This window comes from Nelumbo nucifera, chromosome 3, assembly GCF_055504915.1.
Source record: "Nelumbo nucifera cultivar China Antique chromosome 3, China Antique-T2T, whole genome shotgun sequence".
Classification (NCBI taxonomy): Eukaryota; Viridiplantae; Streptophyta; class Magnoliopsida; order Proteales; family Nelumbonaceae; genus Nelumbo; species Nelumbo nucifera.
The window spans coordinates 104,060,479-104,086,778 of NC_142651.1; the positions used below are offsets into that span (position 1 = coordinate 104,060,479).

Consider the following 26,300-nt stretch of genomic DNA (forward strand, 5'->3'; position numbering starts at 1 on the left):
ACTATTTCATTATCACCTTTAAAGATGGTGTGAGAAAATCCCATAAAAATAACTTGAGAAACAATTGGAAGCAAACAATTGATAAAAATAGTTCACACAAAGATGAGAGATCCCGTGTGGTTACTCGCTAAATGGCCAATGAGAGGCTTTATCCAGTGCACCGACTGAATCAGTCTGACAGGATCCATAAAGCTACTATGATGATTAGAAGTGATTAATATGAGAAAATAGAAAATTTTCTAATTATTATACTTTTTTTTTTCAATTTAAATTTAAACCTTCTAAACTGATGATCAAATTGATACGTTTCCACTAGGATCGGTCAGCTCCGAATGAACTATTCTCAGACTCGACAAGGTCGATTCAATTGGAGAAAGAATTTGGCGTTAGGTTGCCTTTTTCAGATTTGAGCGTCGTGGCATGAAATATATCATGACATGGGAATTGGGATATACTACGCGCGCTTTCTCGTAGCCACATCCTATTCTCCATTGAGAATATATCTCCATAAATAATATATAGAAGTACGAAGATGATCTCGATGTGCGGCCAAGATATGCTTTTGCTTTGAAGTCGGTGTGAGGCACTTTGAGTGAGGAGCATGGCATGTACTCGGGGCAGTCCTTATAGGAGTGTCAGAAAGTCGAAACGAAACTTCCTCCGAGACTAGACTCTGTACTCTGTAGAGAGACTAAATCCCGCTTTCCCCGCAACGGCAGTCAGTCAAATTGGTCAACTTCAAAAAGGAAATTCTATACATAGAAATATAGAATAGATTTCCTTCTAAGTTCCAACCCCTAAATAAGACAGACGTCAGGCGGCTCACATGACAGGTTTCAGAAAATTGACTAAATGGGGACGGGGGAGGCTCCTACCCTACTCGGCTACTCCTACTCCTCATCCAGACGTACGCGCCGAGTAAAGAGTTCCCACTTCCCGCAATGCCAATGGCGGGATTTTTAAATAATTTTACCAAACTGCCCACTGTTCAGGATCGGATCGAATGGCTATATTAGTCCAATTAAGTTAATTACCTTCCCCTGGAAATTTAAGTTTGATCGGCACGGGTATTTTCGTAGCTATAAATGCTCGTCAAACCGAGAGGCGAGACTCGTGAGGCAAGCACCAAGAACCTTCCTCAGTTCCTCCTTCATATAAATACCTTCTCGCCTCTCGCTATCTGCTCTTGACTCTTGAGCTTCAAACCCAATACCCCATATAGGACCTCTCTCTCTCTCTCGGCCACAGCCACGAAGATCGAAGGCCATGGATGACGGTCCGAACGATGCGACACGAAGCTATGTGGCGAGGAGCTACGCCCTCAGCGGTAAGATAATGCTGAGCGCCATTGTTATACTGTTCACAGTTGTTCTGTTAATCTTTTTCCTCCACATCTACGCCCGTTGGTTCCTCACCCGCTCCCGTAGGCGTCATAACACACGTCACGGCCGACCCCGGACTCATCTCGTTTTTACCTCCTCCGACCCCGCCGCCTCGGCTAACACCGTCTCCGCTCCCTCTCCCGGCCTCGACGCTTCGGTTCTCAAGGCCATTCCCACCTTCGTCTACTCCTCTGCAACCCATGACCAGGTGCTGGAATGTGCCGTGTGCTTATCCGAGTTTGAGGAGAACGAGAAGGGTCGACTCCTTCCGAGATGCAAGCACAGCTTCCATATCGATTGCATAGATATGTGGTTCCATTCTCATTCCACCTGCCCACTTTGTCGAGCCCCTGTCAATCCTGAAATCGAAAGTCCTCCCCGGAAGATAGAAGCTGCCGTCGACGTCGAGGTTGTTATTTCTGTGGGTGTGGGTGAGCCCCCCGAGACACAAGTCGTACCAAGTACTGGGCGCTGCCCAGAGTGCCGCTACCATGAAAACGAAATGAATCGCATGCCATCTTCTACCAATTCGTCTTCCCCCTCAGCGGCGGCGGATTCATCGTCGTCGTCGTTGGGAAACCGAAGGAAGCCATTTGAGTTGGTGGGTGTTTCTATTGAGGTGCCAAGAAGAAACAACGAGGCCTTTCGGGGTATGATGGAGGAGGAAGTGGGAGTGGATTCACCGGGAGGAGGGCAAGGGTTCAAATCGCCAGGAAGTCGAATTCTATCATTGAAGATGATATTGAGCAGAGATAGGAGAGCTGCACTTTCACCTTCTTCTGCAGCAATCGTGCAGAGCTGCAACTCTTCTGTCACAGAAAGCAATGATCTGGAGCGAAGTGAGGAAGGACAACAACGTCCGCGGTGAAAGGGCGGTGCCACTCAGCCACCGCGCAACGACTCGTACGAACGTTGAACGGGAAGCACGTGACTGTACCTTTCAGACACCGGACGCCTTTCGTTCGGTGGTGACCCCTATAAATGATTTCACAAACAAGAAATTATGTGATTTTATTTATTGAATGAGAGATGTAAAAATGGAAAATGTAAATAGAGAGCACGAGGAGAAAGAGAAAGGCCATTTGTTTATTTATTTGTTTGGTAGTTATTTTGTATGTGTTTTATTTTCGTTGGCGTTTATGGATAAGTCGTTTATTTGTATTTTTTTTTTATTTTAAACGTTTATTTCTATTTTTTTACCTTTTAACGTTTATTTTGTTGTTCGGCGTTTTTTATTTTTCACCTCAGATTAATACCTATTAAGTTTTTTTAAATATCTTATGTAAAAAATCAAAGTGTTTTAATTTTTTACTATTTATTTGATAAATAGAAAAACTAAATAGTTATTTTATAAAGTGTTTTATTATTTATTTGATAAATGGTGAAATCAAATAACTGTGGCAGTGACATTTTGAAATAAAAAACACTTTATTTTAGCAATTAAAGTTAAAAAAGTTGAAAGGGGTGTTTACTGTTTTGTACAGCCTGTTGTGTTGTCATTGTTTTTTGTGTAAATTTTCTACCTGAAACGTTTTAACAATACAAAACATCACCCGTATTTTTTGAGAAAACAAACCGTGTTAGTTTGATATAGTATATGTTTGGTTTTGTTTATGTTTATTGAGTAAATATTTATTGAGGTGCCATATAAGTGCCCTGTTAGCAAATGCTTTATTAATTTCATTTGTGTATTGAAGTTTGCAATTATGTGCATCTCTCATTTTAGGAAAGTTTCATTTTGGAGCTTTTTGAAACGGATAGGCATTAATCGGCAATCTGTTGATGTGGTACTTAACGGTGTCTATGTGTCATAAACATTCTCATTAAATATGTTTCTCGGTTTTACAGTGATAAATACAAAATGTTTATTGAATAAACGTAAATAGAACTTAACATCCTCATAATATGTGTTTGGAATCGTAGACGTATATTCGCTAAATGTTTATATTTGATTTGCTTGCAAAACTGAAAAAAGTAATAATGAATTCGCTTATTAACATTTAGGCGTCATAAGACTTCACATCCAGGGGCGGAGCCAGAGGAGCCATGGCCCCCCTATGGTCCAGAATTCTTCATTTGGAAATAGAGCTTTTCATGTAAGTTTCCCCCCTCCCAAACTCTCTACCCCAATGGTTCGCTCCCCCTATGGGTTCATACTTATTACCCCCTCCCCCGCATTAGGTTTTGGCCCCCCTCAAAAAGTTTCTGGCTCCGCCCCCAATCACATCATCAAAACAATGAACAAACGCCTATTTGTTAAGAGAAACATAGGAGTACACACATAAATAAAGCCTGTTTTTATAAGTCTATAAATGATGAAGTGGTGTGTATGTGACAGTATTTATTCAATAAACACTCACGGTAGTTCTAAACACACGCATACTGTTTTTTTAAAAAACGTAAAAACAGTTTTTTATTTGGTACAATTGTTTTAGCACATCACCGGTTCCAAACAATGGCATTGTGGTAACACATTTCTTATCAAATTTGTATTGATCCCAATTCAAAACCTGCAGCTGCAAAATACTTCCTAAATTGGCAGATTGCGGATTATAAATACCATTTAGGATTCACAAACTAATTCAACAAGTGCGATTGATTAAATCAATTAACTTAACGATCAAATCTTTAACCGTCCAAAGTTGTTTACTGGCCACTTGGATAAACTGATTTATGTTAGTCTGAACTCTGAAGCCGTTGTTTCTACCTTTGGCCCAGTTTCACGTTGAGTCGTTGACCTCTCCATGGTAAAAAGTAAAATGTGCTGGGCACCGATATTGCATGGTTCGGGCCCAATTCTAGGCTCCAGACATAAAGCGTGAGCGTGAAACGGCAGTGGAGCAATTAAACCTGGCGATCGGGTTGGGCTTGGGTAAAGACACTTGGGTTGATTTTAGGTCGGGTTAAATTTTAGGTTAGGTCGTTAAATACTAGACCTTAATCTTAAATGTTCGAATTGACCCATGGGCAATTAAACCTGGCGATCGGATTGGGTAAAGATATTTCGGTTAATTTTAGGTTCGGTCGTTAAATACTAGTCCTTAATTGACAAACATCCAATTTTGAAAAAAAACGGATCAGTTCCCGATTTTTCCGATCCGATTTTGAAAACCATGCCTATTAACATATAACGCAGGTATGACATTAGCTGCGTGTTTTAACCGACTTGGGATCAATTGCTGACAACATCCTATTTTGTATGCCACCTGTCCCCAACACGTGGGGTGCATACCGCATTCACAAGTTTTTAAAAGATGGTCCACGTGTTGAGAACAGGCGGCACAACACTGTAATGTTTAGCAACAATAACTATTTCTTCATCGTCAAGGAGTCAGATTGAAGACTGCTAGAAGTTTTCATTTTTTATTTGTTTCATTAATACGTTTAAAATCTGAATCATTAATGTCTTAGTTTGGATTAATTTATTTAGATTTTCTAAGATGACGTGTCATTGAAAAAGCTGGGGCGGAGGAGGAGTGAGTTCGGTGGGTAGGTTGGATAACAAGAATCTCAATTCAAATTAATGAAATAAAGAGCAAATGTGGAGAGTTAAGGTGACCTTCCTCTTCCTCCCTCGGTTTGCTTCACCGCCTTCACAACCCAGGAGATAGAAGAAGGGATCAAAGACAGATTGTCAAGTTGGAAAGCCCAGCTCCTCTCCCAAGCTGGGAGAATCACCTTAATCCAATCTGTCATCTCTGCGATACCCACATACCAAATGAGCACTCAAGTTCTACCAGCTAAACAACGAGCAGAAATTGAAAAATCTGTAAGGTCCATGGAAATCAAGCCCATCAGCCGAGCCAGGAGTCACGAGGCCCAAAGACAATGGGGGTCTACGACTAGGACTGCGCAAGGTTAAAGAAATGAATCAAGCTCTATGCGCCAAACAAATCTAGAGGCTTCATTCTCTTCTCACAGAACGCACTTCCCTATTGGAGAAAATCAAACCCGAGCTCATATGACTAACAAAAAATAGCCACTATCTATCCTCTTCTGCATTTGGAAGGCAAGATGCAAGATGGTGTTTGGACAAGGATACCCCCGCTTTCAACAACTCCTCCGAATCAAGTCACTAACTCCACCTTCTCAGACTCTACTGGCTAAGCTTCTGAATTCAAACCCTCACTACAATATTTCATTGCCAAACACAGCCTATGTTTTTACGATGGATCTCATAGGAATATAGTCTATGCTTCATATGGCTTTGTAATCCTTAACTCTGAAAGATGTTTCATTGCAGCCATAGGTAAGCCATGCAAGCTGTGGAAGCCGATTCAAGCAGAACGGAGAGCAATTTATGAAGCTTTAACCTACCTCACCTCCCTCAACATCCAAAGGGTTCAAGTTTTTTGTGGTGCTACAGCTGTTCTATCTCAACTCAATAGCATAGAAGCTTCTCGGTCCAGCTGGGAAGACAATGGTTATTTTGTTCTAATTGAAAAGCTGCTGGAAAACTTTGAGTATTGTAATTTTTCGTATATATCACGGACACTAAATTTAGCTCATGCAATGGCCTACGAAGCCTGTACAAAACAGGAATATTTTGAGTTTTTTAACACACCTCCTACGTGGCTAAAAGAACACTTTTTGCTACTAGCCAGGGGAGGTAGTCAAAACATGTATATTTTGAAATAGCTATGAATGAAGCTGCTTTTATAAAAAACTCCATAAGGATGAGGATCAACTGCTGCTACTGTAGGGTAGAAGAGGTACGTATCAAAGTCAAAATCAGAAAAGACCAACTGCTAATAATTGGACGTTTTTTTTTGGATAAGTGGACTGCAATGCATCAGAAATTAATCCTAATGTATTTGTAGCCCCCTCTTATAAAATGCATCCTGTTGTGAATTTGGCATCAACAATCGCAGATAGGATTCAGTCAATCCCTAGAACTCCTATCTCCACTCTAGTGGTGGACTGAACTATACACCCCCCTCCCTTTTTATATTTGGCAATTAGAGTTTGGATCTATTTCTCACACATCGAACCTTATCTCCTGTACTTTTGTGTTATTATTCATGGGTGATGTTTTCAATGCATGATAGAGTATGCGTTTATTTGGCATTGATGTTGTTGAACTAGAAAATGGTGATACATTAATGCCACGTTGAAAAAAGGGTGCTCCAAGAAATGCCTATTTGTTTGGAACTGTTTTTCCATAAAAAAAACAATGCTCTAAGTCACACCTTGGAAATCAAGAAGGTGTGGTTTGGAGCAATGCCAAATTTGACATTTTTTCACATTACAGCTCGTTGCTACTTTAGAGAATTATTTATTAGTTAGTATTAATAGTCTGTATTAGCTGAGTTAGTTAGGTTGTTAAACAGCTCATAACAAACTTTGCTGAGCTGGATTAGTTTGTTACTCTTCTCTCTCTTCTTTTTCTTTCCTACTCTTACGTGTATATAATGTAGCTTTAGCTGTTGTATTCAGTCAGTTACAAGTAATACCGGATTTCTTCTTCTTCTTCTTCAATATTTTCTCTGGTCTTCTTGCTTTCTGTTCATGGTATCAGAGCCAGAGATCCAAACTAGATCTTGAGCTCTCTTTTTGATCAAGTTGATATTTGAAGAATGATGGATGCTGATCTTGATGTTTCGGTGACAAGAGCAGGAAAAACACCAAACAATAATGGTGGAAATGTTATCAATGGCGTTGGTATGGGAAAAGAAGCTTATACTGGAAGCAATAATGGAGATCCTCTATTTTTACAGAATTCGGATCATCAAGGCATGATATTGGTGTCTAGTCCACTAACTGGAAACAACTATTTGACATGGAGCAGATCAATGAAGATCGCGCTTGGAGCTAAGGTGAAATTAGGTTTCATCAATGGAAGTTGCAAAGCACCAGAACCTGATTCACCTACTTTTGAGCAACGGACAAGAGTGGACTGTATAGTAACTTCTTGGATACTTAACTCTATTTCTAAGGACATTGTTGATGCTTTTCTATACTCTAATCTGCAAGAGATCTTTGGCTAGAATTGGAAGAAAGGTTTGGAGATTCAAATGGACCTTTACAATATCATTTGCAACGAGATTTAGTACAATTAGTCAAGGAAATCTAACAGTGGCACAATATTATACCAAACTGAAGAAACTTTGGGATGAATTGACATGTATCATGCCACTTCCTCAATGTACTTGTCAATGTATTTGTGGTGCAGCTAAGAGAATGTGTGACATTACTTCTTCCAATATGCTGATGCAGTTCTTAATGGGACTAAATGATTCTTTTGATCATATTAAGAATCAGATCCTACTAATGGATCCATTGCCTATTGTTAACAAGGCATATTCATTGGTGCTTAGGATGGAAAAACAAAGAGATGTTCATATTGCTTTTGCTAAAACTATTGGTGGAAATGCTATGCTTGCTACATCATAGAATTACAGGAAAGATGGAACAGGAAGATGTGCTACTAAGTGTTAGACAGTGTATGCCCTTAGCTCCAATCAGAATGATCTACCTTATGACATTTAATGTAAATCAATAAAGTACATATTTGATTCATGTTATTATGGTGTTTTTCTGTGTAATACCCTTAAACTGGACACATATGAGACTCATGTTAGTTTAGAATCTTTACAGCCGTTGGATAAATCTGGGGAGATTTATCCTGCCAAGGCTGACACTGATGTGCCGCCAAGTTGTGGTTGGGGTAGCTTGTCTCAGCTGCTAGGGTGAGACCTGAGGTACATGTAGTGTGGGTTTTCTTGAAACCTTGAACCAGACCAGAATTCCAATATTGCCCTGGACCTTGGAGATAGATGGGCAAAACTGGAATGTTACACCTAACCCCTAGACTCGATTATGATATTGCACTAGGTGTCGAATTGGGCTGTCTTTGATATGTCAATCAGTGAGATCCTTAGAGGGGGTCAAAACCTGGGTATGTTGGGATAGTCCGAGAATTCATCTGAGTGGGTGATCATAGTGACAGGATCAACCCCTTTGTCAGACAAAGTGAATGATTGGGGATGCACCATCTCTGATGGAAACTAAAGCTGCCGACAACCAATTTCAACCGTTGAATGGTTTCAAAATGTTTGCAAAAGGTTTTAATTCCCGGGATCCATGTGAGCAGAGAGTGCATCACTGTTCCTTGCAGTCGAGGGAGAGGTCTTCTCTTGTTGGGCAGTGATTGATCATTATGGGCTGAGAGGTTAAGTGTAAGACCATTGAGGGTAATACCTGAGGGGTTAATCTTGCATCTTCCCACAGTCCTTGGGTTTTTATAAGGTGGCTTGACTCAAGGACCATTTAGTGTAAATGTTGGGCCCATTAAGAGCCCATGGTGATGGACTCAGGGGTTCACAGTCTCCTATAGTGAATTCGGCCAGGCCTTGTAACAGAGGCTGGGCTGAACCCATGTGGCTGATGTGTAGATCAATGTTTGGGTCCCACGCCATACAAGGACATCCAACTGGGCAGCAGTTTGGAGGATAAGTGAGCACATAGACTTAATGGGCTTAATTAGATTAATTAAAGAGGGGTGGTTTTGGGATTTAGATCAACAGATAGGATAAGGGATTGTCCCTATCTACTCAGAGAGTCCAGATCCAAATAAAGATTTGGATAAGGAAACTCCTAATTAGATTGGGAGGGATGATCTTTATTTGCAGATAAGATAAGAGATTATCCTTATCTCTTAAAGAGAGTCCAGATCCAAATACAAGATTTGGATTAGGAAACTCCTAATGGGATTAGGAGAACCTCTCTTTAAGGCTATAAATAGAGAAGGAGGGTGAACCCAAATTTACCAATCAGATTACTGATACAAGAGAGAAGACATATGTAGTTGGACTGACGCCATTTTCTGCTCTTGCCTTCTCCTATTGCTGCCGCCATTGCCAATTTGACCTCCACCTGTAGAAGCGATCAAGAAAGGTTCTTGATATCCGTTTTTGGAGAAAAATTGATCTGAAGTCGTGCTCACTCGCCCTCCATCAGATTCTTGGTGACGAATCAGGTTCTTGTTGAAGAACCACCCTGCTGTTTCTGCTCCACCCTACGTTGTGTCATTTTCAATGGGAGCAGTTTTTGGTGATCTCCTTGGGCGTGAACACCTTCATTGGGAGTTACTACTACTTTGTATCAGGTATATCCCTCTCCTACCTTTTGGTTTCAGATCTGGTCTGGTTTAGGTTCAAGATTGATCATTGAAAATGCAGTTTTCTAAAATAGGGAATGTGATTTCCACATGGGAGAGAGAAATTTTTGAAATTTCGCCCAACCTACCTGCAGGGTTCGGCCATCCATATGATGGATCTCTCATCCCTTCAGGAAACCACCAGGTTATGGTAGATTTGAATTACAAAAGCAAGATTATGATAAAACAAAATATAGACACTATGATCATTGCAATAGAGATGGTCATACAAAGGAAACTTGTTTCAAGATTCATGGCTACCCCGATTGGTACAAGGAGCTGAGAGAACAAAAGGGAAACACTCAATGAAGAGGTAGAGGAGGTTTTTCGGGAAGATACCGGGCCAATAATGCTTATCAAGATGATACTCCTCTGGATGTAGATACTGAGTTACCAACTGACCAAAATCCAAGTCAAGCACCTCATCCCAGCAACATGATTTGACAAGAGTTCATGAAGATTGTCAAAGGGCAAATGACTGCTGATAGCAACCATGTCAATTTTGCTCACATGGATACTTATGCAGATGTTTATGCAGGTATGAAAGTTCAATATGCTTTTAACTCTAAGGATAGTACACTTGTTGTGTTAGATGTAGGAACCTAGATAGTTGATACTGGTGCTTCAAACCACATGTGCACTGATTTAAAATTACTTTCTCAACCTAAACCAGTAACTCAAATCATACCTATACATTTACCTGATGGAACCATAAAATTTGTTCAACATATTGGCCATGTGAAACTTAGTTCTGACCTGATTTTGACAAATACTTTACACATTCCCTCTTTTAAATTAAATTTGTTATCTGTTAGTAAATTAGCCATTATAAACAACATTAAATGCACTTTTTTACCCTACCTATTGCTTGCTGTAGAACCTGCAGAATGAGAAGATATTAGCAATCGGTAAAATGATAAAGAACTTGTACATTTTGGACAAGTCCTCCTTTTCTGCTGATAGAATTCAATCATTTGTTTGTAATAAAGATTTTGCACATTGTGCAATGACTCATAATGCTTGTAATAGAGCCTTTCAAGGTGCTACATGTAATAAGTCTCATTTCTTCAATAAAACTTCTATTCCTAGATTAGTTCTTTGGCATAACAGATTAGGACATGCATCTGTTACAGCCTTACAACACCTTGATTTTTGTCCTACCAATGCATCATTACTTATTTGTGAAATCTGTCATTTGGCTAAACAACAAAGATTGCCTTTTCCAGTTAGTAAAATTCATTCAGAGAGCATTCTTGATTTGATACACTTGGACTTATGGGGCCCTTATAAACATCCTTCAATTACCGGTGCACATTATATGTTTACACTTGTTGATGATTTCAGCAGAAGTACTTGGATATTTTTGCTTAACCATAAAAGCATGATTGTATTTTCATTCATTATATTTTTCAAAATGATTGAAACTCAATTTCATAAGAAAATTAAATGTATCCGTTCTGACAATGGCACTGAATTTCTTAATAAAGATTTTCAAAGTTTTCTTTCTAACCAAGGTATTTTGCACCAGAAAAACTGTGTTTATTCTCCACAACAGAATGATGTTGTGGATAGAAAACACAAACACCTTCTTCAAATTGCAACGTCTTTGATGTTTCAAGCAAATTTACCAAAAATATTTTGGGGACATACTTTACTAATGGCCACACATATTATAAATGTTTTGCCTATTACTGTTTTACATTGGAAAACACCTTTTGAAGTATTGTGTAAAAGGAAATCTAACTATAAATATCTAAGGACGTTTGGTTGCCTTTGTTTTGTTACAAACACTCAGCCCCATAAGGACAAGTTTGCACCAAGAGCTCTTAAATGCATTTTTCTGGGTTATAACTTAGGACAGAAAGCTTATAGACTCTATGACCTCAATGACAGAAAACTTTTTACCTCCAGGGATGTTATATTTCATGAAGATATTTTCCCATATCGTTCTTTCTCAGCTAAACCCTTTACTTGTCCCTTACCAATTGTAGATCCAATTTCTGATTCTAATTTTCCTGTTTCATCTATAATTCCTATTCCCAATTCAACTACTCCTGTTGATTCTGTTCCCTAAATTGAATCTGATCCTGTTTTGTCTACTCCTGTTGATACTTCTCCAACTCCTATTTTGTCTCATCCTTCTACTCATTCAACTAATCATTCTTCACTTAAACTTCCTACAGTACCTCCTCTGAGACAAAGCACCAGAATAAAAAACAAACCTGTTTGGCTCAAGGACTTTGTTACAAATTTATCAATTTTTGATCATTTACCTACTACTAATATGGTCTCATTACCCCCTACTAGTTCCAATTACACACCTACTTTTCCCTATACCCAATCTCCATTTTTTGATAGTGCATATTTGAGCTTTTTAGCAAATGTATCAACTATTCCAGAACCTAAGTCTTACACTCAAGCTAGTACTCATCTAGAGTGGGTTAAAGCTATGAACAAAGAGCTAGAAGCTCTAGAACAAAATCAGACTTGGGAACTGACTGCTTTGCCTAAAGGGAAGAAAGCTATAGGCTCAAAATGGGTTTTTAAGGTCAAGTTGAATCCTGATGGTACCATTGAAAGGTACAAAGCAAGGCTTGTGGCTAAAGGTTATCATTAAGTAACTGGCATTGATTATTTTGATAGTTTTAGTCCTGTTGTAAAGCTTGTTATTGTTAGAATTTTTCTAGCAGTTGCTACTATTAAGAATTGGCCAATACATCAGCTTGGCATAAACAATGCCTTTCTCCATGGTTATTTGGATAAGGAAGTTTATATGCTTCCACCAGAAGACTATCAGAAGGCACAAAAAGGAGAGGTTTGTAAGTTAAAAAGACCACTTTATGGCCTCAAACAGGGTTCCAACAAATGGAATTTTGAATTCTGCAATAAGCTTCAACAGTTTGGTTTTTTGCAATCCAAACATGACCACTGTCTCTTTGTCAAGCATACCCCTAACACATTTTTAGCTCTCCTTGTATATGTTGATGATGTGCTTGTAATAGGTACAAGTGAGAGTGAAATTATCTCAATAAAACAATTTCTTGATTTTGCCTTCACAATCAAAGACCTTAGCTATGCAAAATACTTCCTTAGGCTTGAAATTGCAAGGAGCACTGCTGGTACTTATATTAACCAACGGAAGTATGCCTTGGATATACTCAAAGATGCAGGTTTATTTGGGGTTAAACCTACTCAAACTCCTCTTCCTAAAGGACTGAAGTTTTTTTATAACAGTCCTGCACTACCTGATCCTGATAGGTATAGGAGATTAATTGGCAGATTGTTGTATTTAAATATCACCAGGCCTGATCTTTCTTATGCCACCCAACATTTGAGTCAATTTGTCAGTTCCCCGACTCAAGATCACTGGAATGCAGCTGTTCACTTGCTCAAATACCTTAAGGGTTGTCCCAGCAAAGGCTTGTTTTTCCCCTCTTTCAGCACGTTTGATCTCCAAGCTTACTGTGATGCAGACTGGGCATCTTGTCCACAAACCAAAAAGTCACTTACAGGTTACTGCGTGTACCTAGGCTCTTCACTTATTTCTTGGAAGACTAAGAAGCAGACAATTGTATCCAGGTCCTCAGTCGAAGCTGAATATAGAAGTCTTGCCACTACAGTCTATGAAGTGCAGTGGATATCCTACATTCTTGCAGATTTTCAAATCCCTCTTTGGTGTGATAACCAAGCTACATTACACATCACAACAAACCCAGTTTTCTATGAGCGCACAAAACATCTGGAAATTGACTGCCATTTGGTGAGGGACAAGTTCAAACAGGGTTTTGTTAAGCCTCAATACATTTCTACACATGCTCAAATCGCAAACATCTTTACAAAGCCATTGGTAGGTTCTCAATTTCATTCCTTGCTTTCCAAGTTGGGCTTGATCGATCTTCATCAAGCTCCAACTTGAGGGGGGGATGTAGAGAATTATTTATTAGTTAGTATTAATAGTCTGTATTAGTTGAGTTAGTTAGGTTGTTAAACAACTCATAACAAACTTTGCTGAGCTGGATTAGTTTGTTATTCTTTTCTCTTCTTTCTCTTTCCTACTCTTACGTGTATATAATGTAGCTTTAGTTGTTGTATTCAGTCAGTTACAAGTAATAAAGAATTTCTTCTTCTTCTACAATATTTTCTCTAGTTTTCTTGCTTTTTGTTCAGCTATCAATGAGGATGTGATGTGGCAGCGATGTGGACTTCCTATAATGGGTAACGGTGCTGAAAATAGACATGAAACACTGATATCAGACAAAAAGTGTTGTTGTTGCTCTAGGAAACATCCTACCTGGCAACGTTTCCAAAAAAAATAATAAATAAAAGACACCATTTTCTAAGAAAGCAGTACTTTCAACCCACACATCAGCTGCTGAGCCTATTGTATCTGTAACATTCATGCCAAACATATACTATGGCTGTGGGTGTGAGATGCACTTTTTAAGGAACATATCCCAATTGAATCAATTTCTCAGAACTTGGAACATGCCGATGGCCCCAAAGAGTAGGCATTCCACTAAAATTGGAGGCATGACCGTATGAGGCATGAATATGAGTCAATTCAAACCCGTGAAACTACAGCTTCTCCCTAATATATATGGTCAGTGGGTTTTATCATTTATGTGCATACTGCTGTGTTCCCACCCATGAATCCCCGTGTAATTGTGGAGTTCAGAGCAAAAATTCTTCTCCCATTTGTACATCAGGAATCAATGTTTTTCAAAATCTACTTGGAAGTTGGAACCAAAATTGTTTTGGCCATTGGTTTTACTGTCCAATTTAAATGTATGAAAAACACATTTGCACACGTCTTAAAAAATAATTTTTTTTTCTTATTAAAACCAGTTTTTAACTCGTCCTACATTAGAAAATTACAAGACTTGTAATATATTCTTTCATGTACATCATTAAAATATATCTTGTTTATATATTTATACATTATTTATTGTTATTTCACCTTAAATTTAATATTATTAATATATTTATGAAATTTTTATATATTTTCCTTCGCGTTTCATATTTTTCATTTATATTTATGCATTTCCAAAACGTATTCATATCCATATCCGAATCTAAATTGCCGATATGATATCTGATACCGATATTTTAATTATTGGGTATGACTTCTCATGCAAAACTAGAAAATGATCCCTTCAACCCTTTCATTTGATCCATCTCTAGAACCCTTTTCCCTAAACAACAAGGATTGATGAACGAAAGCTAAGACACGCCCAATCAGACGATTAGGCCTTCGCTCCTTGTGCCCCGGCCCTCTTCGGATAATTAAAGTTTGAGAAAGACCATTCTTTATTTCAAAATTCAAAGATTTCATCCAAATTTTTAAGGGGGATAGAGTTGCGCAGTTTCAATTATTGTTTCTTGAAATGGGACGGAAATTTGAAGAAGGGACACTTTCGCTGTTTTCTGTTAGAATTCCATTGTTTGAAAATTTAACGACTTAACAAGGATAAAAATAAAAGAGACTTTTTAATCATTCTGTAAGCTGTTGGATATAATTAAGACAGGGGAGGTATTAGTCTATTTTAAAAAAGTGAGGGGAGGTTTTCAGTATTTAGGAGAAATTGGAAGGGAGGTTTAAGTCTTTAACCCAAAATAGACCCGATTACCCGATTAGGTTAAAAAATGATAACTGCTAATTGAAATAGTCAGTTGGCATCCCATCAAACTAGGAGGCATAGGTCCATGGTGTGATCAGTGGGCCTCACATAGTCACATGCACCCTTGTTAGCAGGGGAAGATGGTTTCAACTTTCAAACTTTCAAATGTTGTTGTTTATTTGTGCGGTAAGGCGTGCCTCTCTTGCATGAGTGGTGGTCACTGCTCACACTCTTCATTCAACGCCTCTTTATTACCTCTCCATTAACTAACTAATGTCTCTTTCTGTATTCTCTTCTCTTACATCCTGCAACTGAAAAAGGCTGTAATACTATAACAATCATCATCACCTTCTTTGTTTCTCGTTTCTCGTTGCATTGGAAATCACCACTCCAAACCATTCTCAACAGGGTTCCATCGATCGATCAGGAATTCAGGATTCAGGAAGAACTAATTAAAAACAGAAAAAAGAAAACCAAGAAGAAGAAGAAGAAGACGACACTGCTACTGCTAGTAACGACAGTTATGGGAGATGAAATCCACCCCATTTCACGTCGTCTCCTCATTTTACTACCTCTCATGGTGATGGCTATATGTCTCACCCTCGTACCAGACCAAGCGTGGGCTGTGAGCAATTTGTTGTCAGTTGATCATCCTGGTGGTGGTGGCATTCCAGACCTGATCAAAGAGACGTGCCAACACGCCGTTTACACCGACCTCTGCATTCAAACCATGGAATTGGAGCCCGATAGCGCAAAATCAGATATCAAAAGCCTTGCTTCCATCGCGTTGAAGATCGCAGCCTCCAATGGAACCTACATCTCCGACTACATTAGACGGCTGATCCAGACGACCGCAGATCCCTACCTTCAGCAATGCCTAACCGACTGCTCCGAGAATTATATAGACGCTATCGATCAGCTGGAGGACTCGATTTCCGCTCTGGAATCTAGAGGCTACAGCGACATCAACCATTGGGTGACTGGCGCCATGAATGAAATAGAGTCGTGCGAGGAGGGATTCAAAGAGGTGCCCGGCCATACGTCCTTGCTAAGCGACAAGAACGCACTCTTCACCAAATTATGCAGCAACGCTTTAGCCATTGCTAATTACTTGGCTGGCCGCCGTGAGTGAAGCAGCAGAGTAGTGAGAGGCCGAGGAGGAGACATCACACCACCATTCATTTGCTTGTTGTTCGGCCTCATTGCCTCTATAATATGAGTTTTGATATTCATTTGTAGCAGCTGAAGGTGTATGTAGTGGCTACCAAATTACCCACCTCTAATTCTTGAGAAGTCGAATTTTTTCTAATGGATTTTCACTCCTTTTTTTTCCTTAATTTCTTTTTCGAGTCACGGTACGTCCAAGGATAACTGGATAAGATGATAGAAACAAAGTGGAAGCCTAGGGCTTAATTAGGGTTAAAGAAGGACAGGCCCGGACAATGTTATTGTGTTATTGTTTTCTAGGCTGTCTATCAACGAAATTCCCCCAACAATAAACTCTTTAGCCTAGTTTGCTTTTCCGGAAGTTCTTTACTCGGGTAAATGCAGTTATCTGAATCAGTCGAGTGCATTTGCATATATTCTTTTTAGTCAGTTAAGTGCATTTGCATATATTATTATTTTTTTTTCTGGTAAAAAGTCATTATTGAAAGGGATAATTTTACCCCATAAAAGAGTTGTCAATTGTCTCGGGAAAATAATTTTTTTTGTAGACCCCGTATAAATCTGAAAAAAAATACAAGAGTATATTGGTTACCAACTTTTCTCCTTCCAAAAGTTTAAAATTGAACTAGCCCTTTATGTTTTTTTTAGGGAAAATTTCGTAATGTACCCTTATGGTTGATAAACAAAAGCCTACATAGCAGTTCAAATGCTACACCTTGAACCACTCAGCCATTTCTCCTATATATATATATAAGAGAGAGAGATCTATTTAAATTTAGAAGCTCCAAACTTAATGTACATCTTTGATTGTTTATTATTGGAGGTTTTTTCATAAAAGTTATCCTTTAATCACCATCTTGAACCGAGTCCGGATTCAGTGGACCCTTAGGTTCATGGGGCAAGTGAACCCTCCAATAGGAGGCGTGCGCGTCGCCCCTTCGTCTCTCCTCTATTCTGTTACTCTAAGTAACATTAAATGCAAGTCGTTTCCCTTGTCAGACCGGTTCAACCGAGCAGGAAAAAATAAACCAATCGAAACCTCTTTCCCCTTCGTTTGAACTCCCTCTCTCCCCCATTTTCACCCAAGCCCCAGCTCAAGAACACAAGAATATGGGCAGCGTCCTCACTATTTCACCGTCCTCACTGTGAATTAGGCTAAAACTTACGTGACCATGGTCGCCAAGTTGACGATGAAAGCCCCCTTTGACGGGCTGAACGGTGATCCATGTCTTGCCCCATCCTTTGTAGCTTGAAGGCCTCCAACTTGGTGCTATAGAAGAAGAGAAATGGTGTCGGGGTCGGTCTGTCTCTTGAGGCCAAGAGTGAGGTCAGGTTGTGGGCATTTGGGATAATAGTTGAAGACCACCTTTTGGTCCATGTCGACACTAGCCTTGGTAAGAGCATTTGTTTCAAGCCCCATCACCTCCGACAGCACACCCAACAACTTGCTGGCCGATTCCATGAGCTTCTCACTGTATTTCTCGGTCACTGTCTTCCACCCCTCCGGCTTGTCGAGCACCTCGAGTAGTCCTTGGTGCGAAGCGGGTATGAGAAGTAGGTCACGAGCTCACACTGCAAATATCCAAATTCTTCTCAACTCCCATATTACATGAGGAATTTGATTCCAATTTCATCATTAGATAGTGGCCAGAATTTGCGGAGCGATGATCAGGGGCGGAGCTAGGATTTTATGTTAGGGGGGTCAAATACTAATGAACATAGATTAGGGGGCCAAAAGTTAATAAAACAAGGGTGAAGGGTTAAAGTATAAATGAATCATCAATAGGGATTGTGAGGATTTTCAAAGCATAGGAGGCCATGGCTCCCCTTCGCCACCCCTGGCAATGATAATTTTTTTTCCCATCACAACCACATTAGCTCTGAAGTATGAGCTCAAAGAGGATGAGGGTGGACTGTAAATGACCAATCCAATGGTTGCAAGTGCACCTCTTGTCAATCCTTACTGAGTTGCTTCCTTCAAAAGGACACATATTCATATTGACCTGAACGTTAGCTGAGAAAATAGTTATTTAACGCCCCACACCGCATGAATGTGTGAGAAAATTGTAATAGGTTCACAGCCTGCCCAATAGCAGCAGGCATACAGTATCGGTCAAATGCATTGACAACACAAAACAGAAGGCTGCAGATGACCTCTCAAGTACCTAGTCGTACGATAGGCTGCGGAACCAATGTCTCAAAGTATTATTCACACAGACACAGTCGGAGGTTGGTTAAACAGTGAAGGCGCTGCCGATGGTCTGTAGAGAGGAAGAGGAAAAACATAACATTTGAGATGAATAACAGGGTTTTAGATGAATGAGAAGAAGAAGCTTATTGGATGTTTTTTGCTTGCCTCTGGTTGAATGTTTCACCATTAGAGGTTGGTGAAACACTAAGTGAAGGGATGAGAGTTCCATCGTATAGATGCCCAAATTTTGCGGAATAAGGTGGGTAAATTTCAAAAAAATTTCTCTTTCTTCAACTGGGAATCACATTCCCTATTTTAAAAAATCATATTTTCAATGATCAATCTTGAACCATAAACTGAACTAGATCTGAATAAAAGCATTAAGAGAGGATTATATCTGATACAGAGAAATATTATCTCAATGGATGTGTTCATGCCCAAGGAATGATTCAAAGACTGCTCCCACTGAAAATGGCGCAGTGCAGGATGGAGTAGAATCAACAGCGTTCTTCCAAGAACCTGATCCTTCGCAAGAATAGTTGGATGGCACGTGAGCACTGTTTCCTATCAGTCATTTCACAAAGGGTTGGTATCAAGATCGAATCTTGATTGCTCCTACTGAAGACAGGAGATCAAATTGGCAGTTCTGGCGGCAGCAGGAAGGAGGCAATAAGAAAGAATTTTCGCAAAGATTGCTGAATTCTTTCTTTTGTAATCTCAGCTCTGAAGACTATAGATTGTGTATCTGTATGTGTGTCTTAAGGCTGCCGCCCCCTTCCTCCTTTTATAAGTTTAAAGGGATCAACTCCTAATCCCATTACGAGTTGCTGATCCAAATCATATTTGAATCAGAATTCCTTTTAAGTGATAAGGATAAACCCTTATCTTATCTGTAGATTGAATCAGCTCTCTCCTAATCCTATTAGGAGATTTCCATATCTGAATCACATTCAGATATACTCTCTGAGTGGATAGGGTTAAGGCTCAAATCCATCTGCTAATTCAATCTCAGAATTCGCCCCTCATTTAACTGATCAAATCAGTCCAGTTCGAAATGGGCTTTAGGCCCATTAAGGTTATGTGCTCACTTAGCCCTCCAAACTGATGCCCAATTAGACTTCCTTGTATGGCATGGGACCCAAACATTGATCTACACATCAGCCACATGGGTTCAGCCCAGTCTTTGTTACAAGACCTGGCTGAATACACTGTTATGGACAGTGCACCCCCTGAAACCCATCACATGGGCTCTATGAGCCCAACACTTTACCCTAAGTGGTCCCTGGGCCAAGCCACCTTGTAACACCCAAGGACTGTGGGCAGATGCAAAATTAACCCATCAGGTATTACCCTCTATGGTCTTACACTTAACCTCTCAGCCCATAATGATCAAACACTGCCCGACAAGAGAGGACCTCTCCCTCGGCTGCAAGGAACAGTGTTACACTCTCTGCTTATATGGATCCCGGGAATTAAAATGTTTTGCAAACATTTTGGAAACCATAATATATATATATATATATATATATATATATATATATATATGTATATATATATAATATTTTGCAAAAACAAATCTCAACGATTGAAATCAGCTACCGACAGTCTTGGTTTCCATCAGTGAGAGTGCATCCCCGATCATTACCTTTGTCCGATAAAGGGGTTGATTCTGTCACTAGGATCACCCACTCAGATGAATTCTTAGACTGTCCCAACATACCCAGGTTTTGACCCCCGCTAAGGATCTCATTGGTTGGTATATCAAAGACTGTCCAATATGACACCTAGTGCAGTATTATAATCGAGTTTAGGGGTCGGGTGTAACTTTCTAGTTTTGCCCATCAATCTCCAAGGTCTAGGGCAATACTAGAAATCTGGTCCGGTTCAAAGGTTCTATTAATCCTACACTATATGTGCCTTGGGTCTCACCTTGGCGGCTGAGACAGGCCACCCCAACATTTGGTAGCACACCAGTGTTAACCTTGGTATGATAAATCTCCCCAAATTTACCCAATGGCTGTGAACATTCTAAACTAATACGAGTCTCATAAGTGTCAAGTTTAAGAGTATTACACAGAAGCACACCACATGAACATGAATCAAATATGTACTTTATTCATTTACAATAAATTTATAATGTACATCAGTCTGATTGAAGTTAAGAGCATACAAAAACTGTCTAACAGTGAGGACACCACGGTGTTGTTGTGTTCTTGAGCTAAGGCTTGGGTGAAAATGGGCGAGAGGGATTTCAAACGAAGGGGGAAAGAGGTTTCGATTGATTTTGTTTTTTCCCACCCGTCGAACCGGTTTGACAAGGGAAACGGCTTGGTAGACGAAGGGGTGACATGCACGCCTCCTATTGGAGTCGACTCTCTTGAGTTCAGATCTCCTGCCCACACAAACTTTGCCCATGTCTACCCACATAACATCGTAACCACACATATAGTATTATGCAAGGGGAAATGTTTCCAATTCACGGGGATAGTATGTTATAGGTAGACGTGGGCAGACTTCTCGTGGATAGTGATTCGGAATCCACTCTCTTGAACCCATGGCCCGAGAATCCCTAACAGCAATTGGGTAACCACAATAAAAAGCAAACCTAATTTGAGGACTGATCATGCTAAAACTTCGAATTCAAGAATCAGATGCTTCAAGGAACAATAAGAAATGGAAAATATCATATGTATATTACACTGAAGAAACGACAGAAACATATTAATAGAATAAAGAATGATTGTGTACAGAAGAAGTGATGAGTCCAATGAAGATGACATGGAAGAACTTCGGAAGGTTGAAGTGTTGCTTTTTTTCTTTTGAGGTCTCAAGTTTCAAATTAGAAAGGGTATAGAGAGGACTGGAAGACACCTGTATTAATTGTATAAGCCTTTGTCATCCGCCTTCCTGTATTACCGAGGCCCTAAAATCTTTTCTTGACGAGGCGAGGTTCCAAAGACTATTGGCTGCTTTTTCTTGGGTGGAATCAATGCTAGAAACCAATAGCTGGACAAGAACAACGACCACGCCTTCTTCTGCCAAAGCAACCCTTATTTCTAGGGTGTTTACGGGTTGGGTTGGGTCAGTTTGAGTCTTTTCTTTTCAACCAACCTAACCTAGACGGTTTACTCATTGAATAAACCGAAACCAACAGACCCTGAAGCAAAACCGATCCAAACATGAATGGTCGGTTTGGGCCGGTTTATCGGTTTAGTAAGTTTTTATATATATTTTAAATTAAAATATCTATATCTATATATCTATTTATATTTAAGTTTATTTTTTTTAGTTTTTATGGAAAAAACCCAAATATATATTTAAATCGATTAATTTTTTATGCAAAACTGATTTTTTTGTCAATATATATTTAAATTTATACAAAACTGAATTAAATATTGTACCATTGCATTATATTTGTATTGGTTTTACGTTTTTAGTTTTTATCATAAATAACCATTTTTTTGAAGTTCAAACAAAACACAAATAAAATATATAGGGTAGGGATTAATTAATAACTACTTAAAAATATAGGATCGGTTCGGTTCGGTTTGGCTTCAGTCCAAACCGAGTTGTCGGTTTATTTTTCATACAAATCAAAACCGATCAGTGATTTTGAAAAGCTGACCAACTTGAATTGGGTCAAGCCGGTTTATTCGGTTTGGTCGGTTTGACATTTAATGTGAACACCCCTACTTATTTCTTCAACCGATGATACACTTCCACTAGTTCCGACAAGGTTTTTAAAACCGAACTGGACAACGAATCGGTTAAGGGTCTGGTTCCCGGGTCAAACGGTCCGATCATTCAAACCGAATAGATGGCCCGTTCTGATAAAAAAGTAAAAAAAATAATAAAAACCAGACTGTTTCTCCCTGCAAATATCCAAATTCTTCTCAACACCCGTATTACATGAGGAATTTGATTCAAATTTCGTCATTAGATAGTTGCCAGAATTTGTGGGGCGATGATCAAGGGCAGAGTTAGGATTTTATGTTAGGGGGGTCAAATACTAATGGTGCCAAAAGTTAATAAAACAAGGGTGAAGGGTTAAACGAATCATCAATAGGGATTGTGGGTAATTTCAAAGCATAGGGGGGCCATGGCTGCCCTCCGCCACCCCTGGCTTTTCCCTTGGCGGTGATAATTTTTTTCCCATCGCAACCGCATTAGCTCTGAAGTATGAGCTCAAAGAGGATGAGGGTGGAATGTAAATGACCATTCCAATGCTTGCAAGCACACCTCTTATCAATCCTTATTGAGTTACGTCCTTCAAAAGGACACGTATTCATATTGACCTGAACGTTAGCTGAGAAAATAGTTATTTAACGCCCTACACCACATGAATGTGTGAGAAAATTGTAATAGGCTCACAACCCACCAAACAGCAACAGGCATACAGTATTAGTCAAATGCATTAACAACACAGAACAGAAGACTGCAGATGACCTCTCAAGTACCAGAGTCTTACGATAGGCAGCGGAACCAATGTCTCAAAGTATCACTCACACAGATAGAGTTTGACCTCAGTGAAATAGTGAAGACGCCGCCGGTGGTCTGTAGAGAGGAAAAAGATGACATTTGAGATGAATAAGAGGGTTCTAGGTCAAGGAGAGGAAGAAGAAGAATCTTACCGAAGGTTTTTTGCTTGTCGTTGGTTGAATGTTTCACCATGAGAGGTCGGTGAAACAGTGAGGATGCCGTCGGTGTTGTTGTGTTCTTGAACTAAGGCTTGGGTGAAAATGGGGGAGAGAGGGATTCAATCAAAGGGGGTAAGAAGTTTCGATTGATTTTGTTTTTTCCCACCCGGTTGAACTGGTCTGACAAGGGAAGCGGCTTTCCAGATGAAGGGGCAACGTGCACGCCTCCTATTCGAGGGTTCACGCCCCCCGTGAACTTTAGGGTCCACTGAATCCGGACTCTCTTGAACCCATGACCTGAGAATCCCCAACAGCGACTGGATAACCACCATAGAAAGCAAACCTAATTTGAGGACTGATCATGCTAAAACTTCGAGTTCAAGAATCAGATGCTTCAACCTTCAAGGAACAAGAAATGGAAAATACCATAAGTTTATTAAACAGAAAACATGACAGAAATAGATTAATAGAATAAAGAATGGTTGCATATAGAAGAAGTGACGAGTCCAGATGACATAGAAGAACTTCGGAATGTTGAAGTGTTGCTGTTTTTTCTTCTGAGGTCTCAAGTTTCAAATTAGAAAGGGCACAAAGAGGACTGGAAGACTCTTGTATTAATTGTAGATGCCTTTGTCATTCGCCTTCCTGTATTATCGAGGCCCTAAAATCTTCTCCGGACGAGGCGAGGTTCCAAACATTATTGGCAGTTTTTTCTTGGGTGGAATGGATACTACAAACCAATAGCTAGACAAGAACGGCTATCTTCTGCCAAAGCAATCCTTATTTCTTCAACTGACGACACATTTTCACAAGCTCGGACAAGGTTTTTAAAACTGAACTGGACAACGAGTAGGTCAGGGGTTCGATTCCTGGGTCAAACGGTCTGACTGTTCGAACCGAACAGATGGCTCATTCTAACAATAAAATAAAAAAATAAAAAGAAAAAATAAAACCAACCAAACTGTTTGACGCTTCGAATGGTTCGATCGCCTGGGTTAGCGGTTTTTTAACCAAATCAACGGTTTTTGGGGAAAAAATGATTCTGGGGTAAAACGGAACCAGTCCCCTATTTTTCTGGTCTGACCATCCAATTCGATCCGATTTTGAAAACCATGAGCTTCGGAACACTACCCATATTCAACAAAGGCCCCAAACTCCCTTCTTTGAACACGATGTTACAAGAGGAATCACCGAAGGTTGCAAGAACAGCCACCGCTACTTGTTCTCGAAGCAATGACTAATGATTGGAACAAGCAAATGAATCAAATACCTAATGTCTCCTTCCTTAGACCTTGGCCACCAGGAATCTAGCAAGAACAGAGACAATCGACGGTGGGACGGATTTTGATCGACCTGACGTTCAATGGGGGGTCTTTGGGTGTGGAGCTAAGTAACTTGTCAGAATGCAAAGCTAAGATAGAGATGAAGACGGAGTGGATTTAGAAGTGGCTTTTCCTTGTCATACTATAAAAGAGTATTTTGAGAATTTTAAAAAATATATCAGTCATGTAATGCCACATGTGAACGAGTATGAAAGAAAGTTAATGGCAAGAGATGTTTTAGACAATTGATAGAAAACTTAAGGGTACTTTTAAGACAATATGTAAACAGGAAGGATAGAATTTTACTAGACAATACTTTAAGAAATTTACCCTTTCGTTTATTACTAGACACTACTGGAGAATCAATCACTTATCTAGTTCCGCTTTGCATCTAGCTAGAATTAATTCCCCCAAAAAAACTATTAAATTAGTCAACAAACCTTGACTTGGAATTTTCCAAAAATTGTTTAGCATCTGGTATATAATTTCCCAAAAAACTGTAGAATACCAAAAAATCACTTCGTTCTCTAATTTAGTTAACTGCTGAGTTGGTGTGCGAAACCATTCAATCTAAAATTCTAAATAACAAATTTTTGGGTATTTTTTTATTTTTTATTTTTAAAGGGAAATTGTCTAAAATTCACTCACTTTTCATGAATTCTCTTAAAACTCACCATAACTTTTCAAAACGTCCAAAACTCCCCGTGTCAGTAAGTTTTTATTTTCTAAAACTCACATTCCATTATATCATCATTAGCGTTCATTGATAGAAGTTGTCCACATAAGCATAAATAACATTTTCATGACCAAACTACCCTTGACTGGTGAGTTAGGGAAAAAGAGTCATTTAGGGTTAGATTCTCCCAAAATTCTCTCTCTCTCTCTCTCTCTCTTCATGCACAGATCTTCAATAGGTGGATGACATACCATCCTCTCTCGCTCAAATCTCAGTTTTGGCTAGCACACCATCCTCTCTCACTCAGATCTCAGTTCCAACCCTCTCTCTGATCTCGATTCTGGCCGTTGCACCATCCTTTCTTTCTCAAATCTCGATTCCAACCGTCGCTACACCCTCCCTCTCACTCAAATCTCGATTCCAACTGCCACACCATCCTTTCTTGCTCAGATCTTGATTCCATCCGTCTTTCCACCCTTTCTCTCTCTCTCTCTCTCTCAGATTTCGATTCCAGCCGCCGCACTATCCTTTCTTGCTCAGATTTTGATTTTGGCCATCTCTCCACCCTCTCTCTCTCACTCAGATTTTGATTCCAACTGTCACATCGTCCTCTCTCGCCCAAATCTCGATTCCGACCACCGCTACACCACCGCTATCCCTCTCTCACTTGCTCCTATATCTGGTTGAAGTTGTGAAGGAACAAAGGTTACGATGAAATGTTCCAGTGATTTCTTATGTTTTGAAATATGTAAATATGTGTTTCAAATTTTTGCAACTTGAATCTGGAATGTAAAACCCCATCAGGGCTCTACAAATTTTTGCAAAAATATTTTTGTAATTTTTTATCTAATTCTCTTAATTTTATTTTGAAAATTTGTTGCAATATTAGTTGGATGCAATGGCTACTTTTGTTTGATTTTTTTGAAAAAAATTTATTATTTTATTAGTTTTTTCTGCAATATTAGTTGGATGCAATGGTGACCATCGTCTTTTTGTTCTTACACTTGGTTTCGTTCCAACTGGTTTATTCTCAGATGGTGTAAGAAGCAATAGCAATGGTTTTCACATTCTCAAACAATGGAAGAATCAGTGTTAATGGGTTTCACGTTCTTAGGCAGTGGAAGAATCAACAACAATAAAAGTGGCAAA

At 39.5% G+C, this 26,300-nt stretch overlaps 1 protein-coding gene and 1 pseudogene across 2 annotated transcripts; both read left to right on the forward strand.

Moving 5' to 3' along the window:
- Positions 1-1,013: 1,013 nt before the first annotated feature.
- Positions 1,014-2,589, forward strand: LOC104598898 (RING-H2 finger protein ATL2 pseudogene; annotated as a pseudogene). The gene has a single exon (XR_016083623.1). The product of XR_016083623.1 is annotated as an RING-H2 finger protein ATL2 pseudogene (transcript).
- A 13,152-nt stretch (positions 2,590-15,741) lies between these two features.
- LOC104599057 (putative invertase inhibitor) lies at positions 15,742-16,290 on the forward strand. The gene has a single exon (XM_010261426.2). The coding sequence runs from the start codon at positions 15,742-15,744 to the stop codon at positions 16,288-16,290; it is 549 nt and encodes a 182-aa protein (XP_010259728.1).
- Positions 16,291-26,300: the final 10,010 nt, after the last annotated feature.

What these genes read in the sequence shown, in the direction of transcription:
- LOC104599057 (XM_010261426.2), top strand. Translation starts at nt 15,742, where the DNA reads ATGGCTATATGTCTCACCCTCGTACCAGACCAAGCGTGGGCTGTGAGC.